At 51.3% G+C, this 18,386-nt stretch overlaps 1 protein-coding gene across 1 annotated transcript in view; it reads right to left on the bottom strand.

Moving 5' to 3' along the window:
* The window catches only part of Bcr (BCR activator of RhoGEF and GTPase), a 129,324-nt gene that overhangs the window by 31,594 nt on the left and 79,344 nt on the right, over nucleotides 1-18,386 (bottom strand). The window contains exons 6-10 of the mRNA XM_031348559.1: nucleotides 16,757-16,817; nucleotides 13,999-14,051; nucleotides 11,811-11,951; nucleotides 3,032-3,153; nucleotides 2,037-2,205 (exon numbers count right to left, since the gene is read on the bottom strand). Of these exons, the coding sequence (XP_031204419.1) occupies nucleotides 2,037-2,205; nucleotides 3,032-3,153; nucleotides 11,811-11,951; nucleotides 13,999-14,051; nucleotides 16,757-16,817 (546 nt within the window). The remainder of the gene's footprint in view (nucleotides 1-2,036; nucleotides 2,206-3,031; nucleotides 3,154-11,810; nucleotides 11,952-13,998; nucleotides 14,052-16,756; nucleotides 16,818-18,386) is intronic.

The following is an 18,386-nucleotide window of genomic DNA, read 5'->3' as shown; positions in this document are numbered from 1 at the left end:
AATAAATAAATAAATAAATAAATAAATCTATCTTTAAAAAAAAAAGAAAAAGCAAGCAAGCTGAGCAAGCCAGTAAGTAACATCCCTCCATGGCCTCTGCATCAGCTCCTGCTTCCTGACCTGCTTGAGTTCCTTTGGTGATGAACAGCAATATGGACGTAAGCTGAATAAACCCTTTCCTACCCAACTTGCTTCTTGGTCATGATGTTTGGGGCAGGAATAGAAACCCTGACTAAGACAAATAAAAACCTCTCCCTGCCCTGAGCTGTGTGGAAAGTTCCTGAAGCCACTCTACCCTGGAAAGAAGACCCAGGCCTCTCATAAGCTAGGTCCCCAATCCCAACTCCCAGAGGCAGAGCAGGATGGGGGATGGAAACACACACACAAGCAGGCAGCAGGGCCCAGGAGCCCTGAGGACCCAGCAGTGGCTCTGCTCAGAGACACTCTACTACTGAGGCCACGAATCAATGACCGATTGATTATCTACTGTGGTCTTGGGTCTCCCTCTCTGAAACTATGAACTTCTGTTACATGCTGCTAAACATGGCTACACTTGCAGTGTGGCAATCTAGGAAGGGGTATACAGGCTGAAGGGGGCCTGTCCTGCTGCATCCACCTCCAACAGGGATCTGGGGAGCGTCCCTGAGCTAAGGCCAGTCTTCTGATGATACAGCTTGTGTGTGGCTGATGCCAGGTCCCCACTCTGGTCTGGATTAACCCCAGACTCTAGGGGCTCTTGTTCTCACTCCTTACACTTCTAAAAGCTTTTCAGCAGAAAAAAAAAAAAAAAATCAGGGGCTTGCGATCCAAAACAGCTGGAGGGGCCACACCCACCAGCCTCATGTCCCAGACTTCGAGTGCCCGACAGCCTAAGCGGGACTCCACTAAGTGGGACTCCACTAAGTGGCTATGCACATCCCTGGACACTGCCTGAACGTCAGCATGATGAACCCCAAAAGCTCCAAAGACAAGGACTTCGAGGTGTGATGGCAGAAGGCCACACCCTGGAGGCCCCTCTCTTGCCTAGGAGTCCAGCCTCTCTACTTTTCCAATTCCTTTTAGGCAGAACATTCAAACACTGGCGTGCGAACTCAGATCGATCCGTACCCCATTCCCTATTACACTGCTAGGTGAACAAGGCCAAATGGCACACACGTCTGAAGTCCCAACTACGGAGGAGGCTGGTGAGACCACTGCTTAGGCTCAGGATACCAGCCAGGACCACTCAGCAAGACCATCTCGTAGAAAACAGAAGTAAGAGAATGCTTCTGTCGTCCCGAGTAGGCACCCTTTCTCTGCCTGATTTTTTTTTTTTTAATTTCTACTTGATGTGTCTTGGGGAGGGGGGTGGTAGAAAAATGGTTCTCCTGCCCTGTATACCTTTCTTGTTCAGGATCTGCGAGTAATAAATCTTCCAGCTTGTTTCCTATTGTGGCCATATATTAAATCGACATCTCCCATGAGTAAGATCAGAGCCTACCTTAGGCCAGGTTTTCTTGGGATGCAAGGATGGGGTGGAGGAAAAAGATGAGAAGGTGGGAAAGGGGAGGCATAAGGTTGGGCTCTTAACATCTGAGTGGTGGAGAGGCAGGCTTAAACTGGACATGGGTCAGAAAGGAACCACAGGGCACCCAGGAGTGCAAACAAACCTCTGGTGCAAGCGTCTCTGCTCACAAGTCAGGCACCTGGGTATCAGGCCATTTTACAGACAAGGCAAGTATCCTATAACAGGACTCTGTGGGCACCGTCACCAGTAAGCCTCATTTCCCATCGGGGCTGGGTGGCTTGCTAATGACTTTGGTATGAGAACTCAAATTTAGCTGGAGGCTCTCAAAACCACCAGAGTCCATCTAGGATCAGATGGGCAGTACTCTGGGAGCTGGGAACTCTCAAGGTTTCCAGTAGATCCTGGAGACCAGCTGTGGGGCCAGATACCTGACCCAGACTGAGGAAGTCCCTGTGTGGCGTGCACATGAGGGCCTGCTCTGCTCTCAGACTACAAAGAACCTGGTGGGTGCTCTCCTAGATGGTCTCACCTTCTCTCGTTGGATGTCGCTCTTGATTTGGGAGATTTTGATCTTCAAGGCATCCAGTTCCTCATCTGGCACCAGAGGGATGTTGGGTAGCGCCTCCAACTCGTCCACCATCTGGAAGCTGAGGTCCGTGAGCGGAATGTACCATTTACAGTCGTATTGCTGGGTTTTGCTGGGGTGGACAGGGAGGGGAACATTAACAGACCGACCTGGCCTTCGCTAACATCACTGCTTTTGAGGACTCTTGATCTGACTTAAAAACTCTTGCACGCGCCTCACGTGACAAGCGAGGCTGACGCTGACAGCAGACATGGGTGGCCCTAGTTTTAGACAGGATAGGACAGAAGTTCAGAACCACACAGTTTGAGAGGCTGTGTGGTCTACCTGTTATAACCACTTCACTTGACTGACAGGGTGGAAGCTCCTGTCTGAGTGGGTTGATTTAGGTTCATTTGCACAAAGTCAGTAGAGATGTGCAGGGGATCCCACAGTGTTCTGGTGTGTTCTCACATCATGGTCTTGGCACCATTCCAACTTGGTGCATTCTGCACAAATCTCTGGTGTGTGTGTGCGCGCACACACACGTGCATATTCTGGGCAATTTACACGTGGTGGTGTGTATAAAAATTAGAAGGCATCACAGCTTAGAAAGACAAAAGAACAGACACTTTCTAGTGATTGCCTGCTGACAGGGGAGGGCTCCTGCTCCAGCTGGGCAGCCCCAGACACACACTCTTCTGAGATGATTTATGAAGAGAGCTTCCTTCAACAATATAGGAGTCCTAACCTTATCCTCCCCTCATTACAGGAGGCCAATACAAGTCACTGGCCCTGCCCTATGACATCTCCAGATGGTTAGTGACAGCCTTGACTTTGAACCTGGCATCACATATAGACGGATATGTAAGGAGCAGGAGGTCTGGCAACATTGTTATTCACATCTGTCAGAAACCCGCCCTCCCCAGCATCTTGGCCAGGGCACAGCGAACATCACTCACCCTCCACTCTGCTTCTTCAGCTTGGTGCAGAGAAGCAGGTCCGTGAACAGGAAGATGTGACGCAGCTTGCGGGCCCCCTCCACCAGCTCCACCATGAAGCTGTCCTTCAGCAGCTGCCGGTGCTGTGGGCATAGTGTGGACAGGGCGAAGTCAGGGTGATGGATGTGCTGGGAAGGGGGATACTGGGCCCTCTGGGCTCAGCAGGCGTGAGGAGACTGCCTAGTAACCTCTTTGGGGATTTTCACTCCCTGTACATTAAGTTTCAGAAATGTTCTATTTATCTTACTTGCCAGCTGTTAGATGCAGCTGCTGGCATCTCTTTCGTTCAGCCGATTATTCCCAGTCCTTCCTAGATGCTTGGCTCATAGAAGAACACCAGAGGATGGGGCAGAGACAGACATCACTTTGGATGAGCGGTGCCTCACTGAGGCACTGGCCTGAGATCGGTCATATAGAAGGGGTGCTCCTGTCAAGGGACTGTTCCCAGGCACACACAGTACTCCAGTGTCACGCAGCACTCGTCTACTTCAGTTGTGTCTGTGTGACAGGCCTAAAAACCTGATCATGGACCCGAGGCGTACTCTTCAAAGGGAGTCAGTCTCCTGAGGTAGTCAGTCGCTGACATCTCCTAGCTCTGAATGTGTTCCAGATTGGTCTCTGCTAAAGTCTGTGGGGAGATCTGCGTGCTTTCTTTACTCAGGCATAAAGGTGTCCTAAGAAATATTTCGTTATTAGCTAAAACAGAAATTAAACATTATTTTCTGGCCTCCACAGTGTTTCAATGATCCTAATAGATTTCCTAGCTGTAATTAGCTTGGAATCGTTACAAAGAAGCTGTCTTACCAGATAGGGTGTCTCAAGAGTTAGAGCTAGCAGTCAGGCACTAATTATCAGAGCAGTCCCACCCAAGGCAGAATTGCTTTACTAACCAGGGAGAAGTTGTAGGGCTTCTGTCACTAATTATCTATGTTACAGCCAAGGAATGCTAGTATAAGACCTTCAGGTGCTTGCCTCAGACACACCCAGAGAATTTATCTTGGGGCTACCAAAGTAGCCCAAGAAGGACACCACTGTTCCTCTGCCTTGCACCTGGCTGCTTGTTCTCACTGACCTTGATGTAGCTGTCTCCTGCCTACGTGACTTCTGTTGTTTGCCCTGTTCTCTGTATACTATAGAAGTCTGATTTTTTTACTTTGTACAACTTGCACTCAGATACCACACTCCCTTGTGTCGTCTCTGTTTGTCACTCGCTGAATTCTTTGCCCACCAGGCCAGAACTCTTATCACCCTGCAGAATAAGGGGTCCCTGAAGCAACCCAGTCCGAGGCACTCCAGGGACTGACTGGGCAGCTTTTATGTACTGAGAAAATGGGCCCAGGAATTCTTTGAGAAGAGGCAGTGCTGAGAACATGGGCTGAGTCTAATGCTGAAGGCTTCAGGAAGCTGTGGGCCTACCCCTAGACTACACCTGTGACCCGTACCTAGACACCTGTTGCCTAAAAACAAAGCCAACAGACAGAATAGGTGAGCAGCACAGGATGTATGACACGGGTGGGCAGGGCCTAGGGCAAGGACAAGGACAAGAATATGAAAATGGTCTCCCTGCAGGTCCTGAGCCTTCTGTACCTCAACAGTCCATCTGAGAGCCGTGGGGACAGCTCACCTCGCTTGTACAGCCCAAGATGTGGCTAAGCAGGTACAATAAGGTAAGGCAAGTCATCAACGTATTAAAACGTCAGACATCTCATGTGGGTTAAGGGACGTGCCATGCAGAACACAGAGGTAGGATGAGGTACTGATACTGTGAGCACCCCCCCCCCTGCCGTGCCCAATTCAAAGATAAGAAAATGGCCCCAGAAAGGCCATCCCAAGGCAGCACTGCATAGCGCAGCGTGCTCATTGACCTCAGGAGTTCAGAAGCCTGGGGAAGCACCTGGCTTCAGGAAGGCTTCCTAGAGGCTGACTGCTCTTCGTGCTGCCTGGGAAGGATCTGTATGTTTACGACAAAGTGCACGAAAGCCTTCTGCCTACCCTAGCCAGAGGTGTAGCTGGATCCCCACTTCCCCTGAGAAACAGCGAACTGGGGCTGTGCAGGTTGCATGGTAAGTCCCCTGTGCCATCTCTATACATTCTACTTTAGAATCTGGTGCAGTCTGGACCGGGCTCCTGCCATCCCCTGGCACAGAGAGATACAGGTCACCCCCACAGGCAGCTCAGCTCATTGTGGCCACCTGATGGCTTGCACAAGACAGACAAGTATTTTCTACAGACTGGTGTCCATAATGGAAGGACGAGAAGGCGAGCAGCACGGTAAAGACCGTGACTCCCTCACTCTCTCACACACACCACCACAGGGCAGAAGGCATTCTGGGTTGAGAGTAGCTACGAGATTCAAGAAGCCGCATCCATGCATTTGTCTTTGGGTCTGTGTGCCTTGCCTGTTTATCCGCTGAGCTATGTCCCCAGCACAACACTATATACCTCTGAAGAAATGTGTGGGGCTGGATGGTAGAGTCTAGAGACTGGGTATCTAGATTTTTAGGTTAGTGGTAGGGATACACCAGTGTCCTGGGGCACCAACATCTGCCCGGGAATGACTACATGGCTGCTTCCTCAGTAAGGACACAGGCGGTCCCCAGACCACGAGGTGGCAGTCTTTTCTCTACACAAAGTAAATGAACTTTTTCCAGTAACCAGCAGAGGGAACCCTAAGATCAGCCTAGAAGCTGTGGGTTCAGACAAGAGTCCCCTGGTACTGAGCGCTCTCGATGGCATGCCAGCTTTAAGAGGTTCCAAGAGACAGACTTGATATCTCAATGGTTACTTAATCCCTCTCTCCAGCTTTGTCACGGGGCCCTTAAGCACTTCCCAGGCAGCCCTGCCACCACCCAACCCCAACCCCGGTCGGTGAAAGGAGGGTGCAAGTCACTGGCTTTAAGGAACAGCATGGGATCTGGCTTCTGAACCCCAGGGTATGGGCAGTTCCACTCAATAAGGAGGGCACCCAGCAGCAAGGGAGGAAGGTCGTGTAGCCTTGGGACAACAGGTGGTGGTCTCAAACGTTAACAACAGCGCATCTAAGAAGGGAGACTGGGAATCAGAGAACGGAGAGGTCAGAGGGTGAAGAGCGAGACAAGGAGATCCCCAGTCCTATAGGACAGGGACTGTCCCAGGCAAGGACAGAGTCTTAAGGCTGGTGGCAGTGTGCCGTGCTCTGTGGTCAAGATCCCTGACTTTTGGGGAAATTCCTCCAGCACAGCTTAGGAGGTCAGCCAGGCCAGGGTTCTACGCTGCTGCTCTGAGCCTAGCTAGATCTACAGTGCGGGGAGTGGCTATGATGGCCTCGCTCCTATCATCCTCTATCTCCTTCCCCCTGGGAAACGGCTGCAGGGAAGGGGAGAAGACAGGCCCAGGACAGATACTCCACTGGGGAATTTGTGATAAAGAAATACTGAGGCTAGGTGGGGACTCACATAACTCTGCACAGAGCCTCAAGGCCCCTGCCTTGTCCCTCTGACCATTAACTAAGAAGCCTCCTCCACCACTGAATCATCGTCGCCTGTGCAGCCTCCTCCGTCCCCTCCCTGGTACCCTGGCTCCTGTGTAGACTCTGGTCAGTCAGGTCTGGCTGGGCCAGTTCACATGGCATCAATGGGCAGTTCAGGCTCAGTCTTTGCCCTGGAGACACCTGACTCAGGAGTGCTCATCAGCCTGGTTATACATATGGATGCTCGGCAATGGCTTCCGGTCTACCCTGCTTCCATTCTCCAAGTGCACACAGGCAAGGTCAAGGCTGAGACACCTGCTAAGGGCCTCTACAGTGTGCTAAAAATTCATGAGGCCAGCCGGTCAGGAAAAGCTGCTGACTCAAAGTCACCCTACCCCTGTCCCAAGACAGAGCTGAAGGACAGACAGATAGCCCAGGCTTTTGCTGGACTCAGATCCAGAGTCTGTAACTCAGAAAGGCTGGTTGGCTGACACGGTCAAAGTGTGTGTGTGAGGAAAGGGGGAGAGACCCAGTGATGTGTGCATGCTCCAGTGTGTGTGAGACTGTTGGTATGTGTGTTAGCATTCCTTCCAGGCTCCGCCCCACAGTTACCTGGCAGTGATGTGTGCATGCTCCAGTGTGTGTGAGACTGTTGGTTTGTGTGTGTGTTAGCATTCCTTCCAGGCTCCGCCCCACAGTTACCTGGCAACAGCCAGATGTGCCTGACTCACTATAAAAGGGGCTGCTTGCCCCCTCCCCTCTCTTCTTCTCTTCCTTTTCTGTCCCTTCTCTCTCCATTTCCCTCCCTCTCCCCACATGCTCACGGCTGGCCTTTATTCTCCCCCTCTCTCTTCCACACCCCCCTGCCTTTCTCTGTCCCAATGACCCTCTCAACTTCCCTCCCCATGTCCCAAACAAACTCCATTCTATACTATACTGTCTGTGGCTGGTTCCTCAGGGGGAAGGGATGCCTCAGGATAGACCTGCAGAGGCATCTCCTTCCTCCTCACCATACTGCACCTCCGCCAAACACTTTCCCTTTTCTTTTTCTTTTTTATAAAACACAACAGTGTGGTCCTGCTTTCTCTGTGTGGTGTGTTGGCAGGAGACTCTATGCAGGTGTCTGTGTACCCAGGTTGTGAGGCAGAGCAATAGATGATGGTATATATGTATTTTTTATGTGGAGGGGGCACTCCTCTACATTCAGGTAGGAAATACCAGCTGCAGGGGACATCGCTGCCTGTTTAGGCAGCTGACATGGCCGGACACCCCGGGAGTGAGGGGACCCGGGATTCCCTCTGCTTTCTCAGACTGTCCCCTGGTGTCGCTAGGGAACCTGCCCATCCAGGGCCTCCTTGGGGAAGACTAAATTTAGAAGCACACTCTCTGGACTTAATGTATACACCCTCTTTCTCCTTGGTGCAGCATGTTTATTTCACCTCTGCCTCGGTTTCTGTCAGACGGGGTGGTTGGGGCCAGGGCTGACCTGTAACTCAATGGCGAAGGTCTTGCCCAGCACATACAAGACCCTGGGTTCCACGTTAGTGCCACAGACAGGAGAAACAAAATGAAGAGGGAAAGACCTGCTTGGTGGCATTTGGGGGGGGGGGTAAGGGAGGGGAGAAGATTAAATGAAACAATATACCCATAGGGCCTTACAGGGGCTATTGGGTGCCACTTGCTGGGGCTCTTGTGGTACTGAGGGCTGATCCCAGGACTCTTGCGTATTCTGATATTGGGGTACACTTATAGTTCTGATCCCTCTGCTTGGGCTGTGGGCACTGTGTCCCAGTTCATGACAGCAAGCAGTGTGTGTGTGGTGTGTGTGTGTGTGTGTGTGTCTGTCTGTCTCTCACTCTTCTCTTAACTCTGCTCACCACCCACTCCTGGAACAGAATCTAGAGTTTCAAGCATGATAGGAAAGTATTCTACCTCTGGTGTGTGTGTGTGTGTGTGTGTGTGTGTGTTTCCTTAGTCCCCTGACTGTTTTAAAGCATCGGCAGGAAAGCCTAGGGTTCTAAGCCCCTCTGCCTCTCACCCTCAGCCCTCGTCAGCACTATTCCTCTGGCACCGCTCCTCCTCAAAGCACCTTCGGAACCCACTGCCCGCCTCCCTCCACAAGGGGCCCCCAGGATCCCAGGCAGAGAACTGGGATCATTCGATCTCCTGCAAAGCCCTAGCCTGCAGAGCTCAAAGCAGACGGGCAACAACCACTTGGAGGAAATTACCCAGCAGCAGGGATCTAGTTATCTAACTGTGAAGTTAATTCGGATAAACAAGTGTGCCCCCACCCACCAGCTCACAGGACTCGGCCTGGAAGGAAAATGTGTCTGCCACATCCTCTGATCCAGAGGCCGAGAGGAGAGCCCTGACTCCCTGTCCTGGGTCGCTCCTGGCAGATTGGGGCGAGGATTCTGGCCTGCTAGAGGTAGCTGGCTTCTATTCAGTTTTGGAAACTACCTCTAACACTGCCTAGACACTTCCATAAAAGGGCCAGCTCTGGAGCCGGGAGACTTGGCTAAGAAGCATGAAGAGATCACAGCAGACTGAGTAGAGGTCAGGTGCTGCCCAGGGCTCGCACCTGCGACTCTTCCCACTGGGAGCCTTACAGGTTCTTTCCCGGCTGGTGACACGAAGGGTGGTCTGCACCATCTTCCACATAGATGGCATCGCCATGTCACCGCACCTGTTTCATACTATCTGCGTGAGAGTACGTAACCCTTTCAGCTTCACCATGGCCCAGGGGAGGGGTTGCTGCCCCTGGAGAGCACAGACGCCCATGTCACGGGCGAGCAGTGGGTGAGGAGGATCAATGTGAGGTTGGCAGGTTGCCTTCTGGCACCCGTACTGCAGCATCAAGCATCGTGTTGTTGGAAGGATACTGAGGAGGATGCTGAGGATCCCACAAGCCTGGGGACCAGGGGGCACAAGTATAGTTACCCCCCAGAGGCACTGACGGACAGAGCTGGATCAAGGGGTGTTAAGTCACAACTGCAAACTTTCAGAGCCTCTGAGACTAGTCCTCTCTCCCTCTAGCGGCTGGGGTAGCTCCTCTGCGGGTACAGGCTCCTGCCTCCATAAAGCACTCTGCCCTAATGCTCCAGGCCTGTGGACAGATGCAGGGGGAGCTGCTAACTACCACCTGAGATCTTGTCTTCCCTCGGTCCCTAAGGCAGCTGATTTGAATGCTCTGAATATTTCTTTTTAAGGGATCCTAAACATTGAACAGGGATACAGAAGCAGATTTTAGTCCTACAGGACCAAACATACTGATTAATATATTAATTAATTAATAATAATAATATATTAAGGGGCAAGGGGAAAGGGGCTCAAACATTTGCTTCTTGGGTCAAGCTCTCCTAAACGAACAGTTGGCCGGAGAGAAACAGCACCAGGTGGGATGGGTGACTTCAGCGGGCATCCAATCAATACATGAGATCCTGGCAGACGCAGATCCATCACCCAGTTAGATACAGCGGATGCTGATAGGGAAGTCGTGGGCTCTGCTCTTATCCAGCGGCCTTAGGGGAGAACCAGGTACAAGGCCCAGTGAACTCCAGATGAGACATGCTTCCCCGGTTCCATAGGTCCTGAACAACCAGATGGGAAACTGCTCCAGTCCACACTCCCCACCCCCAAGGGGTTACTAGCTACAAAAGCTAGGGTCCCACTTCCGCTTTCAGTGGGCTTAATGACAACTGAGGAGTGGACAGACAGGGCCGGAGTGCTGCCAATGACTGCTCTCTCCGTAAGTCATAGACTGTGAGGCTCGGGAAAGCGAGCTGCGCCCCTACCCTAGTATAGAGACATGGAACAGGTAGAGAAGGGCTTGACTATGAGTGCTGAGATGCTCAGGGAAGCCCTCAGGACACCGGATGGAGCCCGAGTTGGCTTTAACAGAAGCCCAGATGGGTCTGGTGAATGGAACTGAAGGGCGGTTCCCTCCTCTTTCTCCTCAGCTCCAACTGGCCCACCGAGTGAAATGTGACCAGGCGCCTCACTCGAAATTAAGCCCAGTTAGACCGTGTAATTGAAAGCAAGTACTTTCAACTCAACATGTAGAGCAGCGATTCCCCGAAAAGCCCATGGAGGATGTGATGGTTTGTCTATGCTTGGCTCAGGGAGGGGCACGGTTAGAAGGTGTGGCCTTGTTGGAGTCGGTGTGTCACTGCGGGTGTGCGCCTCCTAGCTGCCTGCCAGTCTTCTCCTAGCGGCCTTCAGATGAAGATGTAGAACTCTCAGCTCCTCCTGCACCATGCCTGCCTGGATGCTGCCATGTTCCTGTCTGGATGGTAATGGACTGAACCTCTGAACCTGTAAGCCAGCCCCAATGAAATGTTGGCCTTATGAGACTTGCCTTGGTCATGGTGTCTGTTCACAGCAGTGAAACTCTTAACTAAGACAAGACAAAACGAGATCAGCCTGCCTGTCAACGTAAGGACGGAGGAAGGAAAAGTCACCAAGCACGGGAGCCAGAAGAGGAGGAAGTGGTTCCCAGAGGCAACCGCAGCCAATCACATGACCTTCCCATGCCCTGTCTCAGCCTGACAGTCCTGTCTACGCACAAGGCCTGAGAGACTATAGGGCAGCTGCTCCCCCACCTTCACCACCACCTCTGACAAAGGAAGCTCATGTTAGATTGCAGCTCCCTGCCCTGGACTTCTGTGGAACTCACCAGATGCCAACCACCTGAAAAGGTACATGCCTATCAATGTGCTGGGCTCCTCCCTCAAAGGGTGGCAAGAACACAGGCCAAGGGCCGCTTATTGATGACACACGGAAAAGCAAGTCACCATCAGTGGAAGTTGTAGGGGGGAAAGGAGGAGAATGAAGTTTCTGGGCTGAAGATATCAACTTCCTCAGGCAGACTCACGCCCCTGAACTGTGGATCCTTCCCTCTGTCATTTAAAACCTTATATCCAGTGTTCACAGTTTTAGCGCCACCCCCAGGAGGAGGTGGCAGGTTGTAGGCACACCTCAAGCTTTCCTCCTGTTCTCTGTTGCTTCAGATGGGGGACCTGAGCTCAGCTCATGCTTTGTCAATATGAGGAGAACGGTGAGATTTGTTCCAGGCATCAGGACTGAGGACGTGGAGTGAGGGCCAAGGACTGGGGCTGTGTGGCTGGGCAGTACAGGATCACCCTTTCAACTTAACCCTGATGTCCTGCATACGTGACTACACTCTGCTCTGCGGAGTCACAGACCCCCCCAAGAACAGTACATGTCCTGTGCTGTGCCTGAGTCTGAGGCTGCCCTGTGTCCCCACCGTGCCCCTGCCCCCCACACGCTCACCTCTCCTTTTTTCACCGTCATGGACTGCCGTCGGGGCGTGATCTCCTCGTTGATGCTGGACAGGAAGTTCTGAGAGATGCGGAGGGCGTCTTGCAGCAGGGAATGGTCGGGATGGCTGGACGGCGTGTGCTTCAGCAAGTCCTGCCCCGGGTGGGAAGGCTAGAGTTAGGGAGAACGGGACTGGCACAGACCAACTGTGTGAAGCCATCCAGTCACATGGAGTGCAGCTCAGAGCTGCAGGCCTACTGTTCTAAGAGCACCTCCGTGAGCTCTATCTCGGAAGCGGGCCCCCTGCCTCGACAGCGGGCTTACCCACAAGCCCGGTAAGAAGCAGCTGTTATTATAAAGACCTAGGGCAGAGTTTCTGGCTCTTGGTATTATTAACGTTGGGGCTAGACGAACGCTTTATAGTGGAATAAAAAGGTCTGTGTGGCACAGATATTTGGTATCACTGCGGGCTGCTGTGTGCACTAGATAGATGCCTGTAACATCTTCATTTTCGGCTGGGATGACCAAATGTCTTTGGCCATTGATGCTGGTATCCTGAAGGCAGAACTGATTATGGTCCAGAACTCCTGGCCTATACAAGGCTGGGAGAAAGCCCTGGTTCCTCCAGGTTCCCCTTCCCTCAGATGAGCACCTCAGCCCTTCTTCCTAATCAGACAGAAATATTACTAACTTGTATACCACAAGGGCAGTTTTGTTCCTGCCCATGGTAAGTAGCTCCCCGATTCAGAGAAACAAGACCTCTCCCCCCTTCAACTCCTAATCCTAACTACAAAGAGAACCTGGAGAGACCGAGCAGGTCCATCTCTTCTCCCATCCCTCCTAGGCAGCTGTTTTCTCTATCAGCATTCTGTGTTACACAAATAAATGCCTGATGTCTGGACCAATCACAGCCATAGGCAGATGACAGTATCTCAGAGTCAAATGGACAGGCTACCTGGCCAGGATCTCTGAATTGTTACTATTTCACAATCCTAAAATCATCTAGAAAGCAAACCTTCATGAGGAGTTGTCTAGACCAGGATGGCTTGTATGTACCCCTGTGGGGAAGTATCTTAATTATATGGGATGACCTGCCCACTGCGGGCGGTGCCAAACCTAGTCAGGGCATTATGAATCGTGTAAGTGTAGAGAGAGCCGGCTGTCCACAGCACACACACATTCATCATCTCTCTGCTCTTGACTGTGATGACTGTGATGTGACTGGATGCTTCAAGATCTGTCACCCTGATAGCGCCTGCTTACAGAGCTCAGAGGCATCGTATTCCCCTGGAACTGGAGTTACAGGTGACCGTGACTCACCTGATGTAGGTGCTAAGAACCAAGCTTAATGTCCTCTGGAAGAGCAGTACTTAACCTTAGCTGAGTCATCTCTCCAGCCCCATCCCAAAACTCAATCAGAGCACGATAGAGAATAACCAAGCTGTTTATGGTAGTATAAACCTCTAAGCTCAGTACTTAGGAGGCTGGGGCAGAGGGACCATGAGGTCAAGGCCAGTTTAAGCTACAAAGCAAAATCCTTGTGCACAACGGAATACCATATGGCTGTAAAAAGACAAGCAAAGCTGCCTGGGTCCAAAGGAAACAATGAACTCCATCTATGTTACTAATAGGAAGGGAGTAGTGGGAACATTTACAGTGGACACTTTCTGAGAAATTAAAAAAGATGTTCACACGTTAGTTCACACACAAGCTCTCTTATGGGGGGGGGAACAAAATATTTGGGTAGACTGTCAACATGAATGCTATTAATGGGGTTTCCCTGGGCAGCGAGGTAGGAGTTATTTCTGTTTTCTCGTTTTTTGTGTCTCAGTACAGAAAACCTCCTGGCTGTGGGTCTCCTGCTGTACTCTACCCTGCAAGGCTCGGAGTCAACACCAACCACCCTGCCTTGTTTTCCATGAAACCTCAGCTCACACACTTCACTGTGATACAATGTTTCCACTTACAGAGCCCTGCCCTCCATGTCTGTTCCAGTGGGGGCACCTGGGAATACAATTACTTCTCAGCAACCTCCAGGGAGGTCCTGCAATCTCAATAAAGGGTAATGGAGCAACTGGGCACAGGTTAGCCGTGGGCAACTGGCCAGTGTTAGCCTCGAGACAGGAGACCCAGGTGTAGGGGCCTTCTCTAGCTGGCCTGAGGTCAGGGAGAGGACCCAGGCCACCCTGGGAGGACTCACGTGAAGGACTAGCGTGCTCCTCGTCACCCGGTCCACAGGTTTGTAGAGCAGAGCTGTGGAGAGACAGGCAGGGGGAGATGTGACCACTCGTGGAGAAAACAAACTAAAGCTACCTCCCGGTGCTTCAAGGCCAAGAGGAAGGGCAGGCCCCCCGCCCCCTCTCTACAGGGCCGCGCGGCCAAACCTGGACCATCTGTCTGCCTGCCGTACTATAGGCTGAGTTCAGGGGTGCTGCTCAGGCCCGAGCCACTGCAAAGGTTCAGTGTGGAAGGGTTGCTGCCTAGGACTGTCAAGGAGGGCGGTGAGGGCCCCAATCCTACCCTATAGAGGACACCAATGTGGCTCTCAAAGTCCGTGGCTGGACAAGTTTTACACACCTGGATCCGAGAAGGACAGAAGCCAACTGGGGTACACATATAGCTCTTGATCTGGTAGGTACTCTGGGACTTATAATGGGGACACGCAGGCCAACCCTGGCCATCTTTATTTCTCCTACACAGCAATGCACATTGTCCACGTGAACATAGACACTTAGGGTCTTCTGAACATACTCCAAGCACACTTCTTTGCATAACTTACATAACTCCCATAGCCGCTGCACGGTACACACCGCTGTCCCTCCTAATCCCTGCCTTTTTTTTGGTAGTCCTGGCTGTAGCCTAGACTGGCCTTGAACTCAGAGATCTGCTTGCCTCTGCCTCCTGAGTGCCGGGATTAAAGGCATGCGCCACCGCTGCCCAGCTGCTGTCTCTATTTTTTTAGATAGGGAAACTGGGGTTCAGAAGGGCTGGGGAGGGGGGAGTTCTAGGGAAGAGAACCATGAGTGAATATAACTTCACACTAGCCTCACTGTTCACAACCAGCGTCACTATTCACACCAGCCTATCTGTTCACACCACCCCAACTCCTTTTAACACCAGCTTAACTCCTCTTCACACCAGCCTAACTATTCATACTACCCTAACTGTTCACACCAGCCTAACAATCCAAAGAAGAGGCAACTTACTGCTTTCTGATTCGTACAGAGGTTGAGCACGCGGTCCCTCCCAGGATTCATCCCGGGCCCCACGCGGACCCTTTATGTGATGATGCAGTTGCCTCGTTATCTGCTGTCTAGAGCTGATATATGTTCCCTTCGAAACATGCCTGGGCTCTGGCCCTGTGAGTGAATTAATCTATGCATGGAGTACCAAGGAGGCAGCTTGCCATCGATTTGAACTATCTCTGGCACACCTGCCTGCCTTGCTGTGTGATGGCCTGTGCGGCCTTGGGACTCTATGGCGTTCCCACTGGCAAGAGTGCCCTTACTGGATGCAGCTGCCTGACCTTGAACTTCTCATCCTTTTGGGCTTTTCCTGTGTGTGCTTGTGTGCATTGGGACTGAGCCTAGGGGGCTATGTATGCTAAGAAAGTACTCTAGGTACCACCAAGCTATAGCCCCAGGCCAAATAAAGTATTATTTTTTTATGGAGTACTCAACTAAGACGTGTGTGGTAGCTCTTATCAATAATCCCAGTACATAAGAGGCTGAGTCAGAAGGATAGCAGGGAGTTCCAGGCAAGTCTGGACCACAGGGTGAGACCCTGTCTCAAAAACCAATAAAAGAAAATGAACCACGCAGTTCTTACTCAGTGGTTCTACTCAGTTGCAGCAAAAGAAACTAGACTATTACCTATAAAAGAGGAGAAATAAAATCTTCCTTTCAGGGCCAGTGGAGACAATGTGATGGTATTCTTAAAAGGGACTTTAAGGGGGCTGGAGGAATGGCTCATCAGTTAAGAGTGCATGTTGCTCTTCCAGGGGTTTGCTTCCCAGCACCCACGCTAGGAAACTCACAACCACCTGTAACTCCAGTTTCAGGGGATCCAATATGCATATTCTCCTTCCCCAAACAGTGTGTCTCCTGAATGCTGAGATGATAGATGATAGATGTGGGCCACCTTGCTGGTCTTCACAGCAAGACTTTATTAATATGTGATTTTTTTTTTTTTTTTTTTGGTTTTTCAAGACAGGGTTTTTCTGTATAGCTCTGGCTGTCCTGGAACTCACTCTGTAGACCAGGCTGGCCTTGAACTCAGAAATCCTTCTGCCTCTGCCTCCCAAGTGCTGGGATTAAAGGTGTGTGCCACCACCGCCTGACTTAATATGTGATTTTTTAAAAAAAGAAAAATACTGTGTCTATGTGAGCTGACATGTGGGCGCTGGAACTGAACCTGGGTCCTGTGCTCTGAAAGAGCTGTTAAGGCTTTTAACTGCTGAGTTATCTCTCTAGCTCTTGATATAGACTTTTAAAGACATAGATTAATTTATTTTGCGTGTGCATATGCAAATTCCATAAGCATGCATATGGAATTTGGAGGGTAACTTTGAGAACCAGATCTCTCCTTCTACCATGTAGGCCACAGGGATCACATTTCATTAGGCATGGAACCAACCCCCTTTACCCATGGCCCCAGGATGAGCTTGGAAGCTCGTGGTACCCGAGAAGTCCTACGATGTTCTCCGAGTATCATCATTAGTGACAGACTTGTCTTGATCTTATCCTTTCTGCCCTGCTGTGACCAAAGCTGACGTCTGTTCCTCCTCCCTCTCATTGCTTGAAGTCTAACTTTAAGTAGATGAAGTCTATAGAAATAGGGAAGACGAGAGTGGTGACCCGATGAGGTGTGGCGCCTGTCTTTCTAGCCACAACCCCTCTGTTGGAAGTGGTCGCCATCACAAAGGCACAAAGAACCGTTCGTTGGCCGAGAGAACTCACTTTCCAAGGAGTTCTTGGTAGTTGAGTCCTTGGCGTCCTTGTTGCTTCTGGCTCGCAGGTTCTGTGGAGAGAGAGAGAGAGAGAGGGGGGACATGCTCACACGGAGTGGCAGACGCAGCTTGGACACAGCCCGAACAGAAAGCTTGGGCTACCCTTCCCACACAGACCTTTAAGTGTAGTGAGTGTCAAGGGGGCCACTCTGAACCACCAAATGAAAACACGGGACTAGCAATGACCTGTGAACAAGATGGGCACCAAGGGTACCCCCTAGACCAGTGGTTCTCAACCCATGGGTTGTAACCCCTTTTTGGAGGTTGAATGGCCCTTTCATAGGACCATTAGAAAGTGCAGATAGGGGCTGGAGAGATGGCTCAGCAGTTATGAGCACCGACTACTCTTCCAGAGGTCCTGAGTTCAATTCCCAGCCACCACCTGGTGGCTCACAACCATCTGTCATGGGATCCGATGCCCTTTTCTGGTGTGTCTGAAGACAGCGACACTGTGTGTACCCATAGAAATAAAATAAACAAATCTTAAAAAAAAAATAAGAAAAGAAAGGGCAGGTATTTAAATTATGATTCATAACCTGCAAGATTATAGTTATGAAGTAGCAAAGAAATATCTTTATGGTTGGGGGTCACCCCGACATGAGGAACTGTGCTAAGGGGTCGCTACAGTTGGAAGGTCGACAACTGCCTGAGATGGTCCCTTAGGACAAGGTTTTCCGACTTCAGTGGGCGTTCAGGGGTCAGAAACTTCTTGTCCTGGGTGTTTGCCCTATGTGGGTGCCCTACTCAACAACCCTGGTCTCCGTCTTCAGGCGCAGTGACAACCCACCCTCATGCCAAACGCTCCTTTGGGAACAAAATCATCCACAGGGGAAGACTTCTGGGCCAGAGAACTCCGCACAGGCAAAGTGCTTACTTAGAGCAGTTTAATGGCATTTGAGGAGCCGGCCATTCAGAAGAACCCTCAATCACCTTTGGTGGTGGCAGGTGCAGGTGCAGGGGCTGGGGGCGGGGCATCAGACAGGACAGAAAGTCATGTTTTACCTTTTGCTCATCTCACGAATGGAAACGCACACATACACTGGCTGTAATGTGCTGATGCACTGCTGTATTAGAAAATGAGCCACTAAGACTGAAAGCAAGGATTGTTTAGTGGAATGACGTCAAGGAGGTGTCTCGGTCCTGTCAGAGGTGGAGAGATGACTTTAAAGCATCCCTGTGGTATGTAGTCCCAGGGAGGTGGCTGCCGGGCACCCAGACGTTAAGCCCCTGAATAAATGCACACACACTATAGGCACAGGAAGGGTCTCTGGGATCCCCCTCCTAACCCTGTGCTACAAGTAATGTCTCGGGACTGGTGTTGCCTCGCTCACTGGGGACAGAGCCTGCTGTGCACCTGGGTACCTTTCCTCAGAGGTTAACAGCCCTTGCAGCGGCTGTCCTGACTCAGCAGTTACTGGAGACTTGCAAGGGGCTGAGCTCACTGGAGCACAGGAGTGACCCAAACTCCACATTCTCCTGGACAGTGTAAGCCACAAGGTATCCTGGCTCAAAGAGACTTAAGAGTTGAATCACACATCCCACCCCCCCTCACACACACACATACACTCCTCCCCTCCCCT

The sequence above is a fragment of the Mastomys coucha genome, unplaced genomic scaffold (assembly GCF_008632895.1).
Source record: "Mastomys coucha isolate ucsf_1 unplaced genomic scaffold, UCSF_Mcou_1 pScaffold3, whole genome shotgun sequence".
Classification (NCBI taxonomy): Eukaryota; Metazoa; Chordata; class Mammalia; order Rodentia; family Muridae; genus Mastomys; species Mastomys coucha.
The sequence above is the reverse complement of the archived record's forward strand: the minus strand, read 5'-3'. Positions and strand labels throughout refer to the sequence as shown.